At 40.8% G+C, this 21,906-nt stretch overlaps 1 protein-coding gene across 1 annotated transcript; it reads left to right on the top strand.

Annotated features, from left to right (window-relative positions):
• The first annotated feature begins 13,053 nt into the window (after nt 1-13,053).
• On the top strand, nt 13,054-16,859 carry LOC136058775 (interferon alpha-inducible protein 6-like). The gene is made up of 3 exons (XM_065752483.1): nt 13,054-13,273; nt 16,325-16,471; nt 16,676-16,859. Exons 1-3 carry the CDS (start codon nt 13,126-13,128, stop codon nt 16,702-16,704), a joined length of 324 nt encoding a protein of 107 aa, XP_065608555.1. The 5' UTR covers nt 13,054-13,125; the 3' UTR covers nt 16,705-16,859.
• The last annotated feature ends 5,047 nt before the right edge of the window (nt 16,860-21,906 follow it).

Raw genomic sequence — 21,906 nt, 5'->3', positions numbered from 1 at the left:
TTAAGTGTCCCTGAAGCCTTATCTCTAGAAGGAAGAACGTCAGCTCCCTCAATCTTCTTCATAGAAGGGGTGCTCTAACCCTTCTTGTGGCACTCCTTCTGGACCTGCTCCAACAGCTCCATGCCTTTCCTGTGCTAAGGCACTAAGAGCTTGGCACAGTACTCCAGATAGGACCTTAGAAGGGTAGAATAGAGGGGCAGAGTCACCTCCCTCTTCTGGCTGGCCACTCTCTTTTGTTAAAAACCCAGGATACTGCTGGATACAGCCTAGATGGCCTCCAACCTTAAACTCATTAATGACCTCTTCTGCTCTGAAGAGTGCCAGGTTCAGTAACACTACACCTCTGTCTTGTTTGTGGAATACTTGGACCAAGTAAGTTCTCCTCCTTCTTCCCAAATACCATTTTCCAGCTTGGAAGACTGAGAGCATTACTTGGATTTGAAAAAAACTCCAAGAAACTATTTTCCAATATTCTCAGACAGAGCTGAGCATTTAACAAAAAGATCCAGAAGGTTCTGTATCAGGCAGAACTTCTGTACTGTGAGGATGACCAAGCATTGGCACATGCTGCCCAGAGGCTGGGGAGTCTCCTCCCCAGAAATACCCAGACTCCACCTGGCCACGGACCTGGGCTGCCTTCTCTGTGTGGCCCTGCAGGTGCTGGGTTGGGAGTTGATGTACACAGCCTTTAAAGAACATTAATGTTGACAACTCCTTCCCTGAAACAGCATCTCAGCTGGGAAATCTACACCATTTCCCATGATAATAAGCTAGAGGAGAGGATACAATACTGAAATACACCTATTCCAGCAACATATGAGTAGAAGTATTCTTCTAGCACTTTAATGTGAATTCAAGACTAGAAATACTAAGTTAATCAACCAATCTCTGACCTATAAAGCAAGTAGTATTGCAAAACATCACTGATGAATTTTTGATTCTTAAGGCTGTTTGAAATGTTATCATAGGATCATAGAACTATATGCTTCTAGTCTCACAGTGCCAAGGAGTGACTAATTGTTCTGCTAGTCCTTACAAAAGAGCAAGAGATAGTAAATCTCTGAAAGCACTATGCACAAAAGTGCTGCTAATTTCACATGAAGATTCATTTTGAAGTAGATCTACTGCACACAAAGCAAGCACAAAAAATATTAAAATAAACTGTTAACAAAACAAAAAAAAAAGACCAGGAAGATATGGAATGGCCTAGAAAAACACTGTTCCAGGATCTTCCTCAAAATGAGACTCAGGAGAAACCAAGAATTGCACAGGAGATCATAACAACGTCAGGATTTTCAGCCATAGGCATGCTTTTCTTCATGGTAGGTAGCTTCTTCCTTACACCAGTCTTTTAAGGGGCGTTTTTTCTTAACTAGATTTAAAATAGGCCCCATACTACATTTGTTTCTTAGAGAAGAAACTCAGCATTACAGCAGTGAATAAAGTGATTTACATGCAATTTTTCTTATTAGTAATAGGAGCCAGAATTTATATAATGGTTATGTCTATATGCATGCAATTTATTTTAACGAACTGAAGGAGGGCATAGTCTCTTCACCTAGATTCCAACTGGAATAAATATATTCTGATTTAAGAAGATAACTTCTATTAGATCTATGAACTCAACCAGATACAGTAATATTCTAGATTAAAAAATGAAGACTGATAGTACATCACTTGGCTGCCAACCATGAAATAATTTCTACATGCAGGCAACAGCATAAGAGCGTTTTGTGCCTGTTGAGGAAAGGTCCAGAAACAAGGAGAAAACACTTTAACAATAAGCTGTATTATGTCACCAGATACCAGTACAGTTACCACAGTATTGCTATTGCTTGGACAAAAACCCCTCTGGATTTATAAGCAATGATAAACAGGCAGAAGATAGACTACTCTCACAACTTAAATCTCCTTACTCTTGCCTGCAGGATCTCTTCTTGGTTCCACCTTCCTTGTTCAGAATCCTTTTATAGCAGATTCTCTTACTCTGACAAAGGGCAAAGTAATTTACAATGGCAATAGAAAGTTGATTAGAACAAATAACAAAGGCAGTAGATTCAGCAACTTAAACTTCAAGACCATTAAACGATGACTGAAATTCAGGCAACATCTACTTTCTGTCAATAGACTCCCACAGCAGATTTCAAGACAAGCATTTCCTTTTTATAAGTGACTCTGTGTATTTTCTCCACTACTGGGATCCTTGGCACTAAGTTTACCATAGAACTGTGTGGTTAATGATTAAGACACAAAAGGCAAAGCAGCTCATTCCTAAGGTGATTGCATAATGACAGGCTATACCACACATACTCCAAGGTGCTGCAAGCTGAACAAAGTAACTCAGTTCAGACACAAAACTGTCACCTCCCCTAGCAATTCAAATTTTCATTAAGCTATGATCAATGTGGTAAGAAGGGACAGGACAGATAAAAAAAATAGTTTAACAAGGCTGCTTGCACTCTCCTCATACCATCCTCCCTTTGCCAGTTACAAAGATTATTGCAACACCTACAGACAGAAAGCGGGGGGGGGGGGGGGAGAAATAGAGGCAGGTGAGCTCACAGCTAGAATTTATCATCTGAAAGTTTATGGATATCTTATTCAAGCTCATAAAACTCACCTTCAGATGAACTATGACATGACAATGGCTGGAGATAACAAATATCAAAATCTTGTTGAGGAAATAAGAGCTGAAGCCCTAGTCCATTATATATTCATCATACTTTTTTTTTTTCCCATAGGAAAAAAAAAAACCAGCCTCACTAGCACCCTACAAAACATGCCTAAACCACACTTTCATTTGGAATAGCTGCTACTATTTAAACCAAACTCTTCCAATAGGGGTGGGACACTTTTCTAAATACCCCTCAGCTGCGGGGAGCAAATTGTTACTGGATCCTCTGCTGTTAGCACTAGCATGCTCATGCAAATGCATGAGAACAAAAAACAACTACTTTGTGTTTGACCAGGAACCCAAGGAATGATTTGCTTAGTAGGACATAATAGCTCTTGTTCCCTTTTTCCAATGCCCTCGTGATAAAGCAGTGTTTTAATGGAAGATACCAATGGGAGTAGGCGGGGCACAATGGACAGATGCTAGTCAGAAAAGGATATATTCAGATGTCACTAGGTCATGGTGCTCAGTTGAAAGTGGTGAAATTTCCATCAGATTCTTCCCCCTGACAGTCACATACTAAGCATACACTGGAGGGAACCTGTACTCACTTCCTTCCAGTTACCTGCCTTCTTGCAACTGTCTATATGGGCAAGCTGCATCTGTAGCACCAGCAGCAGCCTCAGCTGCTACTTCTAGGGTAAGGAAAGGGGGAGAAAACCCACACTCACCTTGGTAGAATCATCTGCTCAACAGAGTGAACACTCCACTGTTGGTCTCAAAATCCACATCCAGCTCTAGAGGGCATGCTAGATTAGTGGGCTATTAACAGTACATCTTCCACACAGCGAAAGAAAAGTGACTGTTCCCTTCTACCTCCACTGTCTGTGCTACTTTCTCTTTTCCTGGTAACTCCTTTCCACCCACCAGCCATGCAACAGAGCGAGCAGTCCCTGAGCAGTTAGGCCAAGGTCCACAGTGCAGACTGTTATGTAATATGCACCGAGTAGGGACAGTGCCAAGGAAGGCTTCCTGACAAGGGACGCACGTGAAAAATATCTACCTGAGGAGAAAATGATGCTGGTAGGGTTGATGAGGGATCCTTTCCCAACTACTTTACAGCCCCTGGGACCACAAAGGCTCTGAGATGGGACTATCACAGGCTCACATGAGCCTGCTGTCTTCATCCAAGTAAGAAAACACATAGATGTGGTCAGAATGATCTAGGACTGCACAACCTCCCTGCAGTAAATAGTTTGTCCAGTGGCTTATCTATAGTCACTGAAGGCAAGAGAAATCTCTCCATTATTTACTGTTAGTACCTCATGATTTGACATTTAATTTAAGTTGTCTACTGTGTCTTGCCTAGCAGCCTCAGCATTATAAATAGGGAAACACTTTTCATTCCCATTTAAGAACTAGCCACAAGGATTCAGATCTACTTTGGTGAACCTTTTTGTGAGGCTTGCATTATGTTGCTGTGTATAGGTGATATTCAGAAGTATACAGGGACCTCTGTTGTGAAGAAATTTATCTAACCAACAAAGGTATTGCTTCAGGGCATCTCTCATGTTCAGGCTTTATAGGCAGTCATGTTTCCAATCTTTCCATCTGAAGAGATGGGGAAGTAGTTTCTTTAGCACACAGATTCAAAGATCTTTACCAAGAGCTTTTCTTGATTAAAATAACATTTTCTGTATGTTACAAAAGCTTCTGCAGTGCTTGGAACACCAGGTGTTTTGTCACAGCGCGGTCAGACAAAGGCTAGGCATAGTGTGGCTTGGGAAATTCATGTCAAGCATGGTTTAAACTAAAATGGAAAATTTATGTGAGATGCTAGGAAAAACATTTTTTACTCAGAGAGTGGTGATGTGCTGGCACAGCTGCTCAGAGGAGCTGTGGTGTCCCATCCCTGGAGACACTGAGGACCAGGTTGGATGGGGCCCTGGGCAGCTGAGCTGTTGGGGGACAGCACTGCTCATGGCATGGGGTGGGGCTGGGTGGGCTTTGAGGTCCCTGACCCAAACCATTTTGTGATTCCATTATTCTGTGATTCTATGAGCCCTGATTGCTCCCTTTTCCTTCGCGTGCTCTGATGTGGATTCTAAGAGCACGTGCTCCGTGATCTTCCCAGGCAGGGCTTTCACTGCAGACTTTTCTCACTTCTCTCCTAGGCACGACTGTACTGCATCCTAACTCATGCTGCTATAATTGCTTGCTTTCTCTAATATTCCAGATGCCAGATTGCAGTTATTTGTAATAATGATAGTAAGCTAACTCACCAGGTTCAATCAAACTGTACTCAATCTCCAGTGTAAGTCATGTAAACACAGCCTGGATTCTCAAATCAGAAAATATAAATGTCAAACAGAATTATCTTTCAGATGCAAAAATGTAGAAGGAAACATAAAACAAGAGGTTTCTCCTCATTGAAACAAGCTGTAGACCTAGGAGAGGCAAAATGAGCCAGCCACTCTTACTCTGGTTCCAAGGAAAACTCTCAGTCCTTTGTAAGCGTGGCCTGAAGCTTACCTACACATCTTGCAGCTGGAGCTGAAAAGTAAATCAGGCCATCTGGTCTTCAGATCCCTTACCCGTTGAACAGATTGGCCACTTTATTATTAACAGCTTTTCAATTTGGTCATAAAAACACTTCCAGCACTTATACTTTCATAAATACTCACTTGTATTAACATTTGAAACCTCTTTATGTACATTAAATGTTTATACTGTGCTTATTATCAACATGCCTGAGTAGCATAATTAATGCAGCCTCAAAAGCCTGCCTCAGAGAGGAAAAATAAGAAGAGGTCCATATGTTTTAAGTTGTCTGTGCTTAGCTTTCATCTTCAGACAAGATTTGCCCTTCATTTCTGAAAACTGACTTTGCCTTGGACCCTGCAGCACCGACCACAGACACATGATTACAGAGCACTCCTTAGACACGTACATGAGGGACATGAGGAAGAGAGCTGCTGCTAACATACACGGCAGAGCCCACCAAACCATGTCCTTTGCTTTGAGCTGTGGATGGAAGGCATCATGAACACCCTTCTCCATGTGGAACTGGACCAACTGGGAGCATCAGCTGGTTTGGGTCTCCTAGCTGAGGGAGCAGGTGCTCTGACATAGCTGAGCTACTCAGTTGCTCATCACCTACCCTGGGGCACACAATGTGCCTCGGGCTCATCCATGTAGTGCTTGTGAATTAAGAAGTTTCCCATGTTTATATATGCTTACTTAATGCTTGTAGACAGTGTATTTTGATAAGGCTTTGCTAAATCAGTTATCGTGATTACATTTGAGTAGCACTGGGAGCTCAGTTCTGTTAAAATAACACTTTGATCATTAATTCAATTTCTTTGCCTCTTATTTCTGTTTTCACCACATTTCTCACAAGAAAAACAAAACAAAACAAGCCTTACATTGCCTCAAAGAAGGGATACAACTGATTAGTGGTTTATATACCAGGTCTATCACCTTCACTAGTTTGCCTCTAGGTTTCAGAAAGAATTACAAGTTCCCCTCATGCCTATGCATCTGTTCTTGAAAATTGCGTGAACTTATTTTTTTCCTTTCAGCATAGAATTGTCTGTATTCCCATATTCCTGAATCTTTGTCAATATTTGTTCACTGTTAATGTAAACACTCATGGAAAGACTGCAACCTCAAGACTGAGTGGAATACTTACTCAGCAGATGATAGTTTTACCACATATCTGTTTATTTCTTTAAAAAATAATAATAATATACAAGGGAGCTTTCTATTTAGATATTCTACATATTTTCAGTTTGTGAGAATTCTTCTTTACTTCTACACCCATTTTCAGTCTCAAAGATAAATAAATAAACAAACAAATAGGCATGGTGCTGACATTTGTTTATCAGCTGAAGTAAGTTTCCTTGTCTTGGAAAACAAGGCTATGAACCTTAAGGAAAGGATACTTCAGTGTAAGGCTGGTGGGGATAAAAAAAATAGGGATAAAAAATATCTTTGCTAAGAGCACTGAGCACTGGCTATTCCATACCAGCTTTCAAACACCACTCTTCGCAGGAGAAACCAACAGCCTTGAGGGCGGTGCTCACACCTTCATTTTACTGCCTCAAAAGCATGTGACAGCTCCACATGGGACATGACAGGACCAGCCAAAATAAGGAAAGAATGAAAAATTCCTTGGAAAGAACAAATGAGAGAATATGCCTCCATGGCTGAGTGGTGCCTCTAGTCCCCTTCCTGTAGTGACCAAGAGCTGCTGTGTCTCTCAAAGGGCTGAATTCTGATCTGGGTGAATCCTCTGAGCTTGGGCTACTGAGTATAAGGCAAGACTGCCTCCTCTTTTGCAGAGCCTGTTTTGAGCAAGGCCTTGCCTGGTGTCTTTGGATTATGGTACAATGCCCTGGAATAAGCTAGCCTACAACATAAAGACTGACTGTGCTCACAAACATAGTACTAAGGTCATGTCTGTGAGTATCACTGTGGCATAGGGTCTGGACAGAGGAGCTCTGAGGAGCACAGTGTGAAATTCAGAAGTCAGAAGTGAACATCCATTAAGATGTTGCCTTCCAGCATTATTTGAAGTCCAAACTTGAAGTTATCTTCAGGCCATTTATTCAAACACTGTTTCTGGTTTCTAGTAATAGAAATTGAAATGAGAGTGACTTAGCCTAACCCTGAACAAGACTATCATACAGAAAAATGAGACTTCCTTTTAAAGCTCCTTTCTGATCTTGACTGTAAAGCTTCTAGTTCAACCACTTTGCAATCTCCTCCTAGCTGTAGTGCATTTCACCAGTAGGAAAACCACCAAGTTAAAGGGAGTGATTGTTGCCTCCACCAAGCACTCATGAGTACTCATCCTTACATTAGACAGAGAATTAATCTGCATTAATGTAATCTGTAAGCGCCTAGAAGCATTTTCATTTTATTTCTGAAGAAGAGTGTGTCACAGTATGATTATAGATGAACTAGATAAATATCAAAGTAAAGTAAGAAGGTAAAATTTTTAAGGTAGCAGAATTACCCCTGGGTGCCCCTGATTTTCTAAATTTATAGTTGATCTTTAGCTACTTATGTCCTAAAAGTAGGTTTTTTTACTGTGTTTTTAGTTCTGAAACAATATAGATATAAAGAAGATGGACCCAAAATCTCCCCAGTGTTGCACAGAGATAGGGCAACAAACAACAGGCATAAGTCACAACATGGGAAATTCTGATTTGATATACAGAAAAGATATTTCACACTAAGGGCAGTCAAATGCTGGAGCAAGTTGTGCAGAGTGCATTTGAAATCTCCATCTTTGAAGATGCTCAGAACTCAACAAAATCAGTTTCTGAGTAACAGGGTGAGTCTCTGACTGGACCAGATGACCTCCAGAGGTTCCCTCCAATATAATGATTATGGTTCTATGATTATGTCTATATTGAAACCTCTCCCACATTTACAGGAATCATTCACTGTCACTGTGTGAACTCGCATCACTCCCCCTGATGTCATAATATCGGCCCGGTGGAATTTTCTTTTTGTTCCTATTTTATACTAAGTCAGTCCTGACAGAGACCATAGTTTTTTAAATCAGAACATTGTGTTGGTTGGCCTTCTGTCAGCATGACCTCGATTGTATGTTAAATGTTTATTACCTAATTTTTTTTTTTCCTTTGAAGAGCTAACCTATTTCAGCTTCATATTAGTGTTCCTACTTTTTTTTTCAGTGCATGTGTCAACTGCAGCTTTATAACTAACAGAACCACAGAACCACAGTCACCTGTACTGTAGAGCATTTCGATTTTTTTACTTACCTACGTGGATTCTTACTCAAGTGGGACTACTTTGGAAGTGTCTTGGAATATGTGTATCAGTTATATATGGCTTGTATGTATTTCTTCTTGGGTGAAACAAAAAATTTAATTATATGAGAAAAATGCAAATTACTGCCAACTGTGTTAACTGTGAGAGAGTTGCATTATCTTCTAACATAAATTGTCAGTGAATTGAAGAAAAGACATTTTGGAAGCTGATCTGATTACTGTCAGGGAAAGTGCTCAGACTCAATTGTTGGCAAATGTCCAGTACCCATCACTGAATGATCATCACCTCATCATTCAGCCTTCTCAACTGACATGCAAAACAACATCCAAATATTCATTGCACATCTGTGCCGGACAGATTATGCATTAGCAATTCAAATCAATCCGATGTACAGGCAGTTTCTGTAAAAGCGTCTGTTTGGGTGAGATGCCTTGTTGTCTGGGATAGATAATAAGGCAACTCTGTCTAATCTTGGAGAACAATCAACCCATCTTGAGAAGGTGACTGACTACGTATGCTCTTGCCCTGACAGCACAAGAACAATGGCCCCATAATGCACTTGACTCAGCTGGTAATAAAATCTACTTTTGATTAGCAGCCATGGCTTGTGTCAATCACTGCGTGATGTACCATTGTCCTCTGGTCCTGAACACAGTTTATTTACAGGGAAACAAAAGCTTTTTGGATATGGCTGCTGCCCAGAGATTGCAAAATAGATTGAGCTGTCAGCCTCGCACACTAGATGAAGATTAATGAGTTGTGCAGACAATAAATATGAAGCAATGACCATAAATATGCTAATAGGTATTATCCATATACACTATAATTGCTACAAAAATTAAAAAGTAGTGTGAAGGAAATAGGTCACGGGGTGATGGATAGATAATCTTGGATGCTGAAGATCTTTGGTTCAGTCAGATTCTCTACAGGTTTATTTCCTTCAATTAGACCCTTCAAAAGAGTAATTGTTTAAAAGCTGTTTGAATAATCTCTTTTGAAACAGAGGTTTATGGGAAAATGTTTATGAAAAAGTGACTTCAATGAACATGTTATTAGAATGAAAAAGGTGACTACCGAAAGCAAGTTACGCGGAGATTAATGTCTGTCATCAGCTGCCCAGCTTCGCTATCAAGGAAACGTGTCTAAGTGGTACACGAGTGAGAACTTCCAGGAAAAGGGGCTGCAGAGCTCAGCAGTTTGTTTCCAGAGACATGAGAGAATCAGTTCACTCTGGGTTAAAATATAGAAGAATTGCATGCACATCTGTTTGTCTGTATCCGTTTGTTTGGTATTTTCATCTTAGCACACTTATTTTCCTGAAGAAGGGAAGGATCCCCATGACTCCAATTGTCAGAGTACTTCCAAGCCAGCTTCTGGTCTTCCAGACACTTTCAAAGAGCACCCAGTCCAGTTAGCACGTGATTTCTGACACTTAAAGATTTCGCCTGAACCTGAAACTCTGAGAGTTAGATATCAAACTGTGTTAGCTGAAATGTGTAAATGTGAAATTATGGTAGGCTGAAAATAGAGGTAATCCTATTCCTGTTATTGATGGCTTTGACTCTCTGAGGCTCAGAAGTGCTGCTGAACGCTCTTCAGGTCAGCTCACATCACCTATCTCCTCTCCTCCAATTTTCTGAAGAAGGGAAGTTAACTATTATGCTCCCCCAGGTGCCAGAGAGGCTGGTTGTCAGGTTCAGTGATAAGAGCTGTTTTCACTTTCCTTTCATTCTTTACCTAGAGATTGCATCATTCTTGGTGTTAAATTATCAGTGAATTATTGGCTGACAGCCCATAGACTTAGAACTGCCTTTGTGCTTCTGGGACAGGTTCCTTGCGAACTCAGCTGGACATCAACTGGCCTAACAGCTTGAAAATTACACATTTGAACCCTGGTTAAAGGAAATAAAACAGGTAGGAGATTGTTAAGGAAAGCCTCTTATACAAAGTAAGCAGGTGAAAGAAGTGTATCTTTCCAGATGGATTGGTGGAGGGAGGCGACCTCTGGAAGCTGTGAGCCTGGGGGTTGAGCTCCTGTTCTCAGCCCCATTTCTGTGATGGCAATGGATCTTTAAAGTGGAGGCTGTTATGTCAGCCATGGCACATGCTGTCAGGGCACAGCAAGAGCTGGCTGTTCCCAAAGGGACAGGGAATTAGGTATGACAGAAGGGTCAGGAGCACCACCAGGCACAGCCGTGCCCCACCATCCCAAGGAAGGTGAGTAGAGCAGGCACAGAGATGACAATCAGATGAAGCAAATGCTCAAATCATCAAATGAGATTCTGGTGATGAGGCAGATTCAATGTCAAGCCAGAAGCATGAGTCAATGGATCAAGCTCAGATGTGGTGACAGCAATATGGTTCAGTCATGGCTCGGACATCACTGTACAAGCCTACCCATCATAACCAGGCAGGCCCGAGTAATACAGGCTGCAGGTGAGAGCCTGGGTCAGGTAGGCATAGCTGTGATGGAGCTGCAGACAGGTGCATCTACAGCATTACTGAGACAGGACAGAGCCCACAGGCAGAGGGCAAGGGTAGAGGCCCCTGGGGAGGCTGCTCAGGGCCTTTAAGATCTAAGGTGAGCTTAGCCCTAACACATTCATGAGAGATTGTCCACATTATGCCAAGCTAAACTATTTGCAAATTGAAGTGTCAGAAGCTTACTAGGAATCAGGAAAGATTTTATTTTTTCTATATGTGCAATCAGAATATCCCAAGCCTTCACTATAAGCTGAACACATGTAAAATCAAACCCCTTTCAGGTCAGAACATCATTTGCTGTACCAGTAGTCATAAGGAGCATAAAGGTAGGCAGAGGTCAGCTGTTTTTGGTGCTGTGTCATCTATGCCTACTGATGTGTTCATCACCCAACTCACTGCAAGCACACACAAGATATTATAATGATCTCTCTAAGGATTATTCTGTGGCATACTTAGAATCATAGAACCATATAATTGTTTGAGTTGGAAGGGATCCTTAAAGATCTTCTAGTCCAACCCTCCTGCAATGAACAAGGACAACTACAGCTACACCAGGTTACTCAGATTCTGTCCAGCCTGATTTTGAGTGTCTCCAGGCATCCACTACCTCTCTGGGCAACCTGTATGCAAAGAATTCCCCTGAATTTTGTTAGTAGCTTCCCTCTCTGTATTACAGTGAATTTCTTCACCTTGTCTTATGAGACTACTAGCAATTCCTCTTTTCCCTGTTTGTTCACCAGGGTCTTTATCAACCATGAATTGCCTTTAGGCATTTCACTTGCAATTAAGCATTTGTTTTATCTATTTTTTATTGTTTTTAGTTAAATAACTCTATGTGGATTCATTATGAATTGTGTTTTAGAATTTGGTAAAAAACTCATCATATGCAGGATCTCTTCGCAACATCACAAAGTTTTAATTCCCCATTGCTCTGCCAGATTTTATCATCATGTCTTGTTGGAGTGTTTGGAGTATTAAATAAGTGATATTAACCAAGCACCAAAAGATTTTAGCAGTTCTGAAGGAAGTGCATGCAATGATACCTATAAAGAAAGTGGCATTTTTGTTACATTGTGACTTTAAAAGGGCCTACAGCTTAATTGTCTCACTCTTACATGAAAGTTCACTTACATTTAAGCTGTAATTTTAGATATTTTTTAATATTAAATAATTAAGAATGAGAAATGAGAGATGAGATAGAGATTTTGGAGGATGAAGATGTATCATGACAGCAAGCCTAATGCAAGCAGACTGGTTAATAAAAGCAACCATAATGGAATTCAATAAGACAAATACATCTGAATTAGAGGAAAAAAATGAATAAAAGTGTTCAACAACACAGAGAGCAGTATTGCTCAGGCATGCGTGGGGCAAGTATCCCACCACTCATATATACCACATAGAGTAGCAAAGGAATGGACTTTATATCATCTGTTCTATAGTCCAATATGTACAAGATAAGATAAAGGCATTACACAACAATGATAATGCTTGATTTTCTTTCTGTATTATTTACACTGTGAGTGCCCTTCGTATGGTACTCTGAACTAACCAGATAATCCTCTTCACCTAAGGAAGGAGACCTATGGATTTTAAAACTGTCTAATCTGAACTACTGGATAAGAAACACCACAATAAAATAAGCATATGCCATGTCCTGTTCATTAAAGATGGAGCTTTAACAGGATTTGCATGAGGAAGAACTAAACAGCTGTGTCAATCTGCTCTCATGACATAAAGTCCTCTAACAGTTCTTTCCATTATGAAATTAATTTCTATCACTCTACATTAATTGTATTCTGATTTACTGCTCCCTGTAAACATTTTTTTTTTTTGGAGGGGGGGTGTTATGGTTTTATGATTTTTGTTGTATTATTGATAATGGAATTATCAATAATAAACAGGGGGATAGCTACATCTCAGCCAAACTGAAACAAACCCAATTTGCAGTTTCTGTAACAGTACTACTTTGCTACCTTTTTGTCTATTTTTTTTCACAGTCACATTGACACTTAAAATGAAGAACTGCCCTTTTTTAAAATGCTTTCAATCAGGTTTGTTGATTTGGTTTTTATCTGGCATGCTCACGAAGGTCAGTTTCGTTTCTTGTGTGATTGCAGGTTTCACCTACTTTCCAGTTTCATTTTCGTTTCTTTGCTGTTAGCTTGAAAGGGTATAAAGGGGGTGACTGTGAACTTCTATCTACACTTTCAGCAGGCAAAATGTCTGACCACAACGTCCACAAAGCCGGTTTCACTTCCTCCGGTATTGCAAGAGGTTCTCTTGCTTCATCGATCATGTCTGGTGAGGCAAAATCCTTTGGGGGCGGCGTTCCTTCCGGAGGGACTACTGCTACTCTACAAGAAATGGGTAAGAGAAGCCTTTTCTTCCTTTGTTTTGTTTAGAGAATAGAGCCAAACAGAATTATATCCTTAAAAATAAGCTTGTCACATAATCACTTCTCTCCTACGTTCCTGTATTGAGCTGAAGACAGAAGATTCACATATGAAACTGCATGTCATGAGTGGGATGACGTTGAGGAGGTTTTCTGTAAATGTACATATGCATGAGTATATACATACATAGGTATTATTCATGAGAAATGGGACAACGGTTATTCAAAGTTTGTGCTGTCTCTCCAGTCCATTGGGAATCATCAGTAATACAGAAAGTCATGCTAGCAGTAAGCATCCATACATGTACACAAGAACATGATCTGTGTACCAGCATTTCATATAAATTATCAGATTCCCCTTGCTCCATGCTCTTACATACACATATGTATCACACATACAGGGAGAAAGCATGAAATCTTATGCAGACTCCATAACAGGGGAATTAGCTGCCGTTTGAGAGCTAAATACACAAAAGAATATATGCATCCTTGTAGCATGTATCCAAGTACTAAAAATATGCATAACTGGCCTTCATGCAAGCTCACCCTGCAGGTGCTTTCTCTTCTGTTGCCTGCACAGAGCAATCCTAATCTGACAATGGAAGCAGCTTGGCACTTGTTTAACCCCATGTCCCACTGGATGCACACAGAAGGCATCCTGTCTGCTAATCCTACCCACGAGACCTGGTTCAGCAGGCACTCTCTCAGTATGCATAACCCCACAGAGAAGAGAGCCACATGTGATTCTGATTTACCTAGCACCACAGTGGTTCACAGGCTGACCTTGGGTCAAGGCTTAAAACCCCTTACTGCTTTGGAGGTCTTGGATTCACAAATCACGTATCAGGCACACATTTACCAGCAGTCTGTGGGCTGGCAACAAGTGGAAATCTCTGCTATATTGGCCAGTTCCCAGTCAACTTGTCAGCTTCTGGTCAACTGCTGGAAAATTCCTAGTCAACTGGTCAACTGCTGGCCAACTGCTTTTGTGGTAAGCAGCTACAGGTCTACTGAAGGATGGAGCTGAGCCTGATTCGTCCAGCCATAAAATACATTGTTGGCCAGATAAGTTGTCTAGGGTCTAGATTTGTGCCACTTCTTAACAAGTAAAATTGTGACAAACCTGACTGAGAAGAGGAAAGGTATTTTTTTAGATGTGATTTACATTGCTGACAATGTTTTTCATAGCGTACAGCTCTGAGAGAGTAGTAACATAAGGGTCACTTAGAGAGATACTGACTGGGACTCCCAAGAAATATTGTCTAAATTTTTACTTTGTATAATCTGATCAATGAGTTTAGGTTACAGAATAAAGTGCTTACGGAATACTCAGCAGCAAAGAGCTTATGGGATGGTAGCAGCAGCTAGACAGAATATGAGAGGCTGAGAGGAGAAGAGGAGGGCCAAGGGATTGAAGAGCAGGAAGAGCTATTCTAGGACACCCCACTGCACTATCAGCACAGAACCCACTACAGAGAAACCATCACTAATACCATATAAAGCAGATAGCTGCAGAACTCTGTCTTCTGGTACAGTGGTAGTGTGCTTGCCCATAGCAAGTGGTGTCCTACAGAATGCATGAAATTGCAGTTTCTAAAATAAAAATTGGAAGATTTGTATCCTTACCTTCAAATGCTGGGAATACTTAGAAGAAAGAGAAACAAACATTTGACAGTGCTCTACTTTGTTCTTTCAATGTCTGTACCAACTGTATGCTTTCAGGAAAAACACTGGTTCTGGTGAAGATAAATCTACAAGACTAGAGGAAACTTTAGCCATGCCTACAGGACACACTCCAGAAGAGCTCTTTTCCCTGTGAAAAATACTTGCTCTGTAACATTGCCAAGACAGGTGTGAGCTTTGGCTCCCTGCAGCAGGAGAGCTTGCCACACGTTCTTTGCCTGATTGAGAGTTAGAAGGGCCTGATTTCATTTCCGCAGGTGCTCCTGAAATCTCTTGCTCTTCAAATGCATCTTCTTAACCTTTCCCTTCAGTCTGGAAGCCCTCCCCCACGTGCAGCAGGGCATGAGTATTGTTCAGTATCACTTTACAGATGACATTATAACAAGCTCATCACCAAAATATTTGAGCATCCTCCAGGAATGTTTTAAAGGTTGTCACTTGCATTTGTCATTGGTAATGGTTTACTCTTCTCCCAGGAAAAGAAGGGTTTGCAATGAGATACTTTGTTCGGGGCTTGCTTGTAATGAGATGGAGATTTACATTGATAGTGGTCACTACCTACCACAGTTTGCATATGTTCATAATCTAGAGGTATCTATTATGTATGGACTTATGCCATGGAATGTGAAGTAAAAGCACCTGTAAGCGGCAAGGTCTGCAACAACCCTTAGTTTCTGTGGGAGTTTGTTGTGCAGTCACTGAATCATAGAATCACCAAGGTTAGAAAAGATCTCCAAGATCACAGGATCATAAAGTGGATTGGGTTGGAAGGGACCCAAAGGATCAAGTTCCAACCCATTGCCACAGGCAGGGCCACCAACCTCCAGATCTGGTACTAGACCAGGTTGCCCAGAGCTCCATCCAGCCTGGTCTTGTACACTTCCAGGGATGGAGCATCCACAGCCTCTCTGGGCAGCCTGTTCCAGCACCTCACCACTCTCTGTGAAGAACTTCCCCCTTACATCTAGTCCAACTGTCCGCCTACCAATGATAGTTACCCACTAAACCATGTCCCTCAGGCAGCTCCTCACAAAACTGCAATTCCAGAAGAGACAAATTTTACCCAAACTGTTTTGGAGAACCAAATTAATCAGAATAGTCTTTGTGACAGAGTTGCAGATTTTCTTTATATTCCAGCAACATCCACAAAACACTGTAGATATCCTTTCACCAGGATGCCATCTAAAAGGAAGTGCCCTGATGGAAGAGGTCAAGTAATTAGCAGTCTTTGTCTTCTGACAGATTTTCTAGCTTTGTGTTTTTTTAGAAAAGAGTGGTAGTTTACAATTATCCTGTGAAGACTTCTTCTTAGGAAAGCAACATCTCCTTTGTAACTTCCCCAGGTGCCAAAGGCTCGACACACTCCTCAGGCTTTACCAGCAGTGGGATCTCCAGTGGCTCCAGGGCCTCCCAGATGATGTCCAGTGAGGCCACCTCCTACGGAGGCGGAGTTCCCAAGGGTGGCACAACTTCCACTATCCAGTCCATCTGTAAGTCAGAGTCCTCCTAACACAGAGGAGGCTTGATAGAGAACTGGAAAAAGATTTGAAGCTTTTCATTTCTAAAAGTGTCTGTCAAAGTGTAACACAAATCTCTGCCCTGAGAACCTTTGTAAGCCGTGCTCAGATATTCCATATGTTATCCTGCACTGCAGCATTACATTAATTTGCTCTTGTGTTTGTGTTTGTCCATAGCAATGGGTGGCAAAGGAGGAAGGCGCTGAATAGAAAAAAGCATCGGTCCAGGACAGATCCGGCAAACTTGTCGTCCTTTACAGACAGATTCATTTGACATCTTCTTCCCTTCTTTGCTCTCCCTGTACCTGACATGAAAGACAAAGCATTTTTCATTCTTTAGAATAAAAGTTCTGCTAAAATCGTGGATGTTTGCATGAAATCAGTGGGGACAAGTATGGGGATGAGAATGAGGGCCAGGTTATTCCCTGGCTAATTGTGTTCTGAAGCAAAGACACATGTAAACACAAGACAATAAATATAAGATACAATACTCCAGGATACAGTTTACAAGAGCCCATAGTTTATCAGCACTAGACTCTCCTAGTAATTTTCTTTCTTTGCTTACTCTACAAAGGTGATCACAGAGCAAAATTTACCCTGTTGTGAGAGAGAAGCCTAGACACTCTTTATGAAGGGTGCTCAGCAGTTTCTTTCAGATGCACTTCTGATGGCTTATCAAATTAAATTTTACTTAATTGAAAATACATATAATCAGATGACAACAGGTCTCAAGAATTATAGAACTGTAGAATCATAGAATCATAGAAAGGCCTGGGTTGAAAAGGACCTCAAAGATCATTGAGTTTCAACACTCCTCCCGTGGGCAGGGTTGCCAGACACTAGCCCAGGCTGCCCAGAGCCACATCCAGCTTTGCCTTGACTGTCTCCAGAGATGGGGCATCCACAACCTCTCTGGTCAACCTGTTCCAGTGCATCATCACCCCCTGAGTGAAAAACTTCCTCCTAGTATCTAACCTGATTCTCCTCTGTCTTAGTTTAAAACCATTCCCCCTTGTCCTATCACTATCAACCCATATAAAGTCATCAATAGTTTCTTTTCATTTCAAAAATAAATTTCATACTTCATGAATCCAGCTAATGTTTGTATCAATCTCCTAATTGTAAGATTCCATTTACACTGATATTTCAAGACCCTCTAAGTTTATCATCATCTTGGTTACCAATAGACAAAAACTAAGTCAGTAATCTGTGGGGGTTACCTGATTAGAGTGAGGAAGGGAGCCCACCTTCTTTGGTGTAGGCCTCACTATTACAACACTGTTCCCTGCTCACCTGACTCCTTTCATTCAGCTGTGCTCTCACTATACCATTTCCCCAGACCACACAACATTGTCCATTTCCTAGTCATGCTCAAACATACATATCCCCCCTTTCTTCTTCCACCTTTTGTCTTTCCAGCTTCTCATGCTCTCTCCTCTGTTTCTTTCCTTCTTCTGCATTTCTGATAAAACCAGTCAGTGCACCCTCTCCTTCCCTTTCCTTACCCCAAAACAAAGAGAAGCAATCTTAAACCCTAAGGTGAGGAATTGAGAGATGTTGGGCTATCTTGGGAAAAAAAAAAAGAAATTTAACTGTGAGTTCTGAAGGACCAGTAGGATGGGCTATGAGCTGTAGTTATAAAAACAATGAAAATTAATTTCAAAGAAACCTTGGTTTGAGGAGAATGAAGCTCCGTGTCTGCATATTGATTATTTACTGCTAAGTTACTGTTGCTGCAGTAGATATCTTAGTGTAATATTAGTTATAGGAAGCTTCAATCTGGTTTGTTTGTTTCTTTTTCTAAAGGTCACCAGTAATTCTGCTTTTGTGGCCTTGACCATCCAGCATAGCAAACATAAAAACACTGAAATTCTGTGTATTTGGCATGGCCTCATTGTTTACGTGCAAATATAGAACCAACAGTTTTCTGTGATGCATCATCTTCAAGACTGGGCTGGTACATGACTCTGTTCAAGTCATCACCTCACACTTCTGTCCCGGGGTCTGGTGTGGCAGCCTGTGACCACCAAAATACAGCTGTCTGTCAATAGTGGACTCTCATTCCTTTTTGCGTGAAGTGGGGCAAGGTAGCTGATCGTGTCTGATTCCCAGACAGAGACTCCCTCATGTGCAAATGCTGTCAGAGAGGAGCAAGGATCTAGATCCCCACAAACAAGTCTTCAAGCACCTGCTTTAACTTTGATGATACTGAAGTGCATTGTAATAATGAAATCAATGTAAGAATGAAAGAGAATTAGAAAAGATCAGGCAAATAGCTCATCGGGCAAACAATTTCCATGGAAAGAATCATAGAATCATTAAGGTTGGAAAAGACCATTGAGACCATCTCATCCAACCACCAACCCATTCCCACCATGCCTGCTAATCACATCTCTCAGTGCAATGTACATGCATTTCCTGAACACCTCCAGGGACTGTGATCCCACCACCTCCCTGGGCAGCTTGTGCCACTGCTTCATCACTCTTTATGAGAAGTTCTCTTAATATCCAAACTGAACCTCCCTTGGCACACCTTGAGGCCATTTCCTCTTGTCCTAAAACTGTTGTAAACTAAGTTCTTTAAACAAATTTTGTAAACTAATGCTGTATTATCTGAATGCGTATCTTTTTGATGACAGTTGAAGACTTTGACTCTTACTTTCCCACACAGGCATAAGATTTAAAACAAAATTCAACTTCACCGTTGGCATTTCTTGATCTCAAGTGCTTTGTCCTGTTAAAAATGACTATCATCAGTGAAATCTAATAAAAAGCATTTAAGCATAAAAGATGGAAGGATGATCCAAACCTACGCAACAATCCTTAATCCCCCATCAGTTCCCTTTCAGCACCTGTATGATTCAGGCACTGTGAGTTTAGGTAGTCCCGCAGTCCCCAGTAGGCCCACAGGAGGACAAAGGTAAATGTGTCCTCCTGAACACATCACTCACACTTAACTCACTTAAGCAAGTTCATAAGCGCATTATTGGAAACACAATATTCATGTTTTTAACAGAAAATAATTGAAGCGGTCCAGTAGCAGCAAATTTGGCAATGTAAATCCCTCACGTCTCTCAATCAATCTTTCACAACAAATAGACAGAAAGGGAGAGAAAGGAAAAGAGGCAGCAGCACGTGATTACCAGAGCAATAGCAGCCAAACAATATGCTGCAGAAAGAACATAGCTCTCTGCACAGAAATCAATTTTTCCCATGGGATGGGGTCGATAGTTGTCTGACAGGACAGTATACAGGCAATTTAATAGCATTTTATCTAAATGAATCTATTCCTCCACCCCACTGGCCTCACAGTGCCAGAGCAGGATCTCTAAGTAAAATAGATTTATTTTTTATCATATAACAGGAAAACATTTATCATGCTGAAGCCACTACCACTGTCTATTAAAAATCATTTATCCCAGTTAGTTACTCATTACCAGCAATTCCTTCCCAACACAGCTATTCTAATTAGTTAACTTATGCATGCAGTCCATAAAAATCATTCTCAGTTAATTCTAGATACATTTTTCTCACTCAAATAATTTCTAAGCTATAGGTCACCTTTTCAGGAAAAATAAGCCCACAAACCAGGCAGAGGCAATTGACTCAGAGGAATGTTTCTGAATATATCTGAAATGATGGTTTTATGCAAGAAAAAGCTTAATCTTTGAGCAATGCTTTATACACAGAGATTGGTTGTCCAGCATATCTATTTTAATAGCACTTCAATAAATAAAGCTGATCTGATCTTATTAGCAAATATCTGTGTGAAGTAAATGGTAATGAATAAGAACCTCTAATAAGCATCATTCCAAGGATAGATCTTCAGCTCTCTGGGAGTTTGGTATTGTGCCCCAAAGGCTCTTGTAAATCCAGCTGCAGTTCTTGCTCATCATTTAGAAGATTAGGGGCTGATAAGCGACATCAAGCCTTATTAGAACGGGCTAAGGCAACAGGAAACATTAATTGGGTAATTTAATGCACAAGGAGACAATAAATGCCTGCATTGTGGTTCAGATCCTGTTCCCCTATTGATTTGTTCATGTCTTATTTTGTGAAATTCTCACAAATCCTTAGTGAAGATACCACATGACAAAATCTATGTTTAAAAACACCAGATTAATTCTGCTATTTCCTGGAGCTCCGCTTCACCTCCTGTGTTACCAAGGTAGCCTTCAGCAGTCCTTCCCTTGGCAAGCTGAGAAATGAAGATGTTCCCCTGCCTGAGGACTCCTCAAAGAAAGTGGGGAGAAACCCAAGACACATCAGCTATCTTCAGTGAAATGGTATCTCACCATCTCACTTGTGTTATCACTTCATCTCTTAGAAGAAAATGAATATAATTCATGTTCCCATGGATCAGACAGGGAAGAGCACACAGCAGAAGCATTGAGACTTGGAGGAAGACCCCTGTCTCCTTTCCTTTTGAGAGCTGGGAGCACTTGATAAGGTTCTCTTATCTTTCACTGTTCTGAAGGAGATGGAGAAACTCTTGCTGGATTTATCTGCCTCCAGAAGCAAGGAAGATGAGAATAAACTTTTACATGGGTATTTTTCTCCTGTCTAATGCCATAATTTACCCACTGCTGGTGAAGTCACAATTAACTCAAGGTAGATTTTAGTGTCAGGAACGCCAGAATCTCAATACCAGCTCCACATTTGGATCCCACATTGAGATTTCCTTCATAGAATCATAGAATTGTTTGAGTTGAAATGTCACCTCGTCCAACTCCCCTGCAATGAGCAGGGACACCTACAGCTAGATCAGGTTGCTCAGAGTTCTGTCCAGCCTGGCCTTGATTGTCTCCAAGAATGGGTCTTCCACCACCTCTCTGGGCAACACATTCCAGTGCCTCACTACCCTAATTATAAAAGCCTTCTTCTTTATATCCAATATAAATCTCCTCTCTTTTAGTTTGAAACCATCTCCCCTTGCTCCATCACAACAGACCGTGTTAGAGAAGATGGAGGGTACACCTGTAGCCCAGCACAACTCCTCTTCAGCACCACACAATCCATTTCCTTAGGGCCTCACATATTGAAAAGTCACAATTAATAATTAAATTTAAGCACACAGTAATTTAAAAGTAATTACATTCCCTTATGAAAATATTCACGATTAATGATTACAAAAATTAAAATAGTTCCCCATCTCTCTCCTTAACATTGAAATATAATCCACTTTATTGCTCATCTAATATGAACAATATTTCATCTCCACTACCTTATTTTTACCTGGGATTTTTTTTTTCTAAACGCTTGACTTTAAATGTAAAAAAAAATAAGTGGATCTCCCTTGGTGTCATAAATTTCATAGAAAATAATGTCTCTAGGGAAAAAAAAGATCAAAAAAACCCAAAACCATCACCTGCACAAGCATTTCTTAACATTCAGGTGCTGCTTTTTGC

Source organism: Cyrtonyx montezumae, unplaced genomic scaffold, assembly GCF_038088225.1.
Source record: "Cyrtonyx montezumae isolate F1298 unplaced genomic scaffold, pur_monq_1.0 scaffold_8, whole genome shotgun sequence".
NCBI lineage: Eukaryota > Metazoa > Chordata > Aves > Galliformes > Odontophoridae > Cyrtonyx > Cyrtonyx montezumae.
The sequence above is the reverse complement of the archived record's forward strand: the minus strand, read 5'-3'. Positions and strand labels throughout refer to the sequence as shown.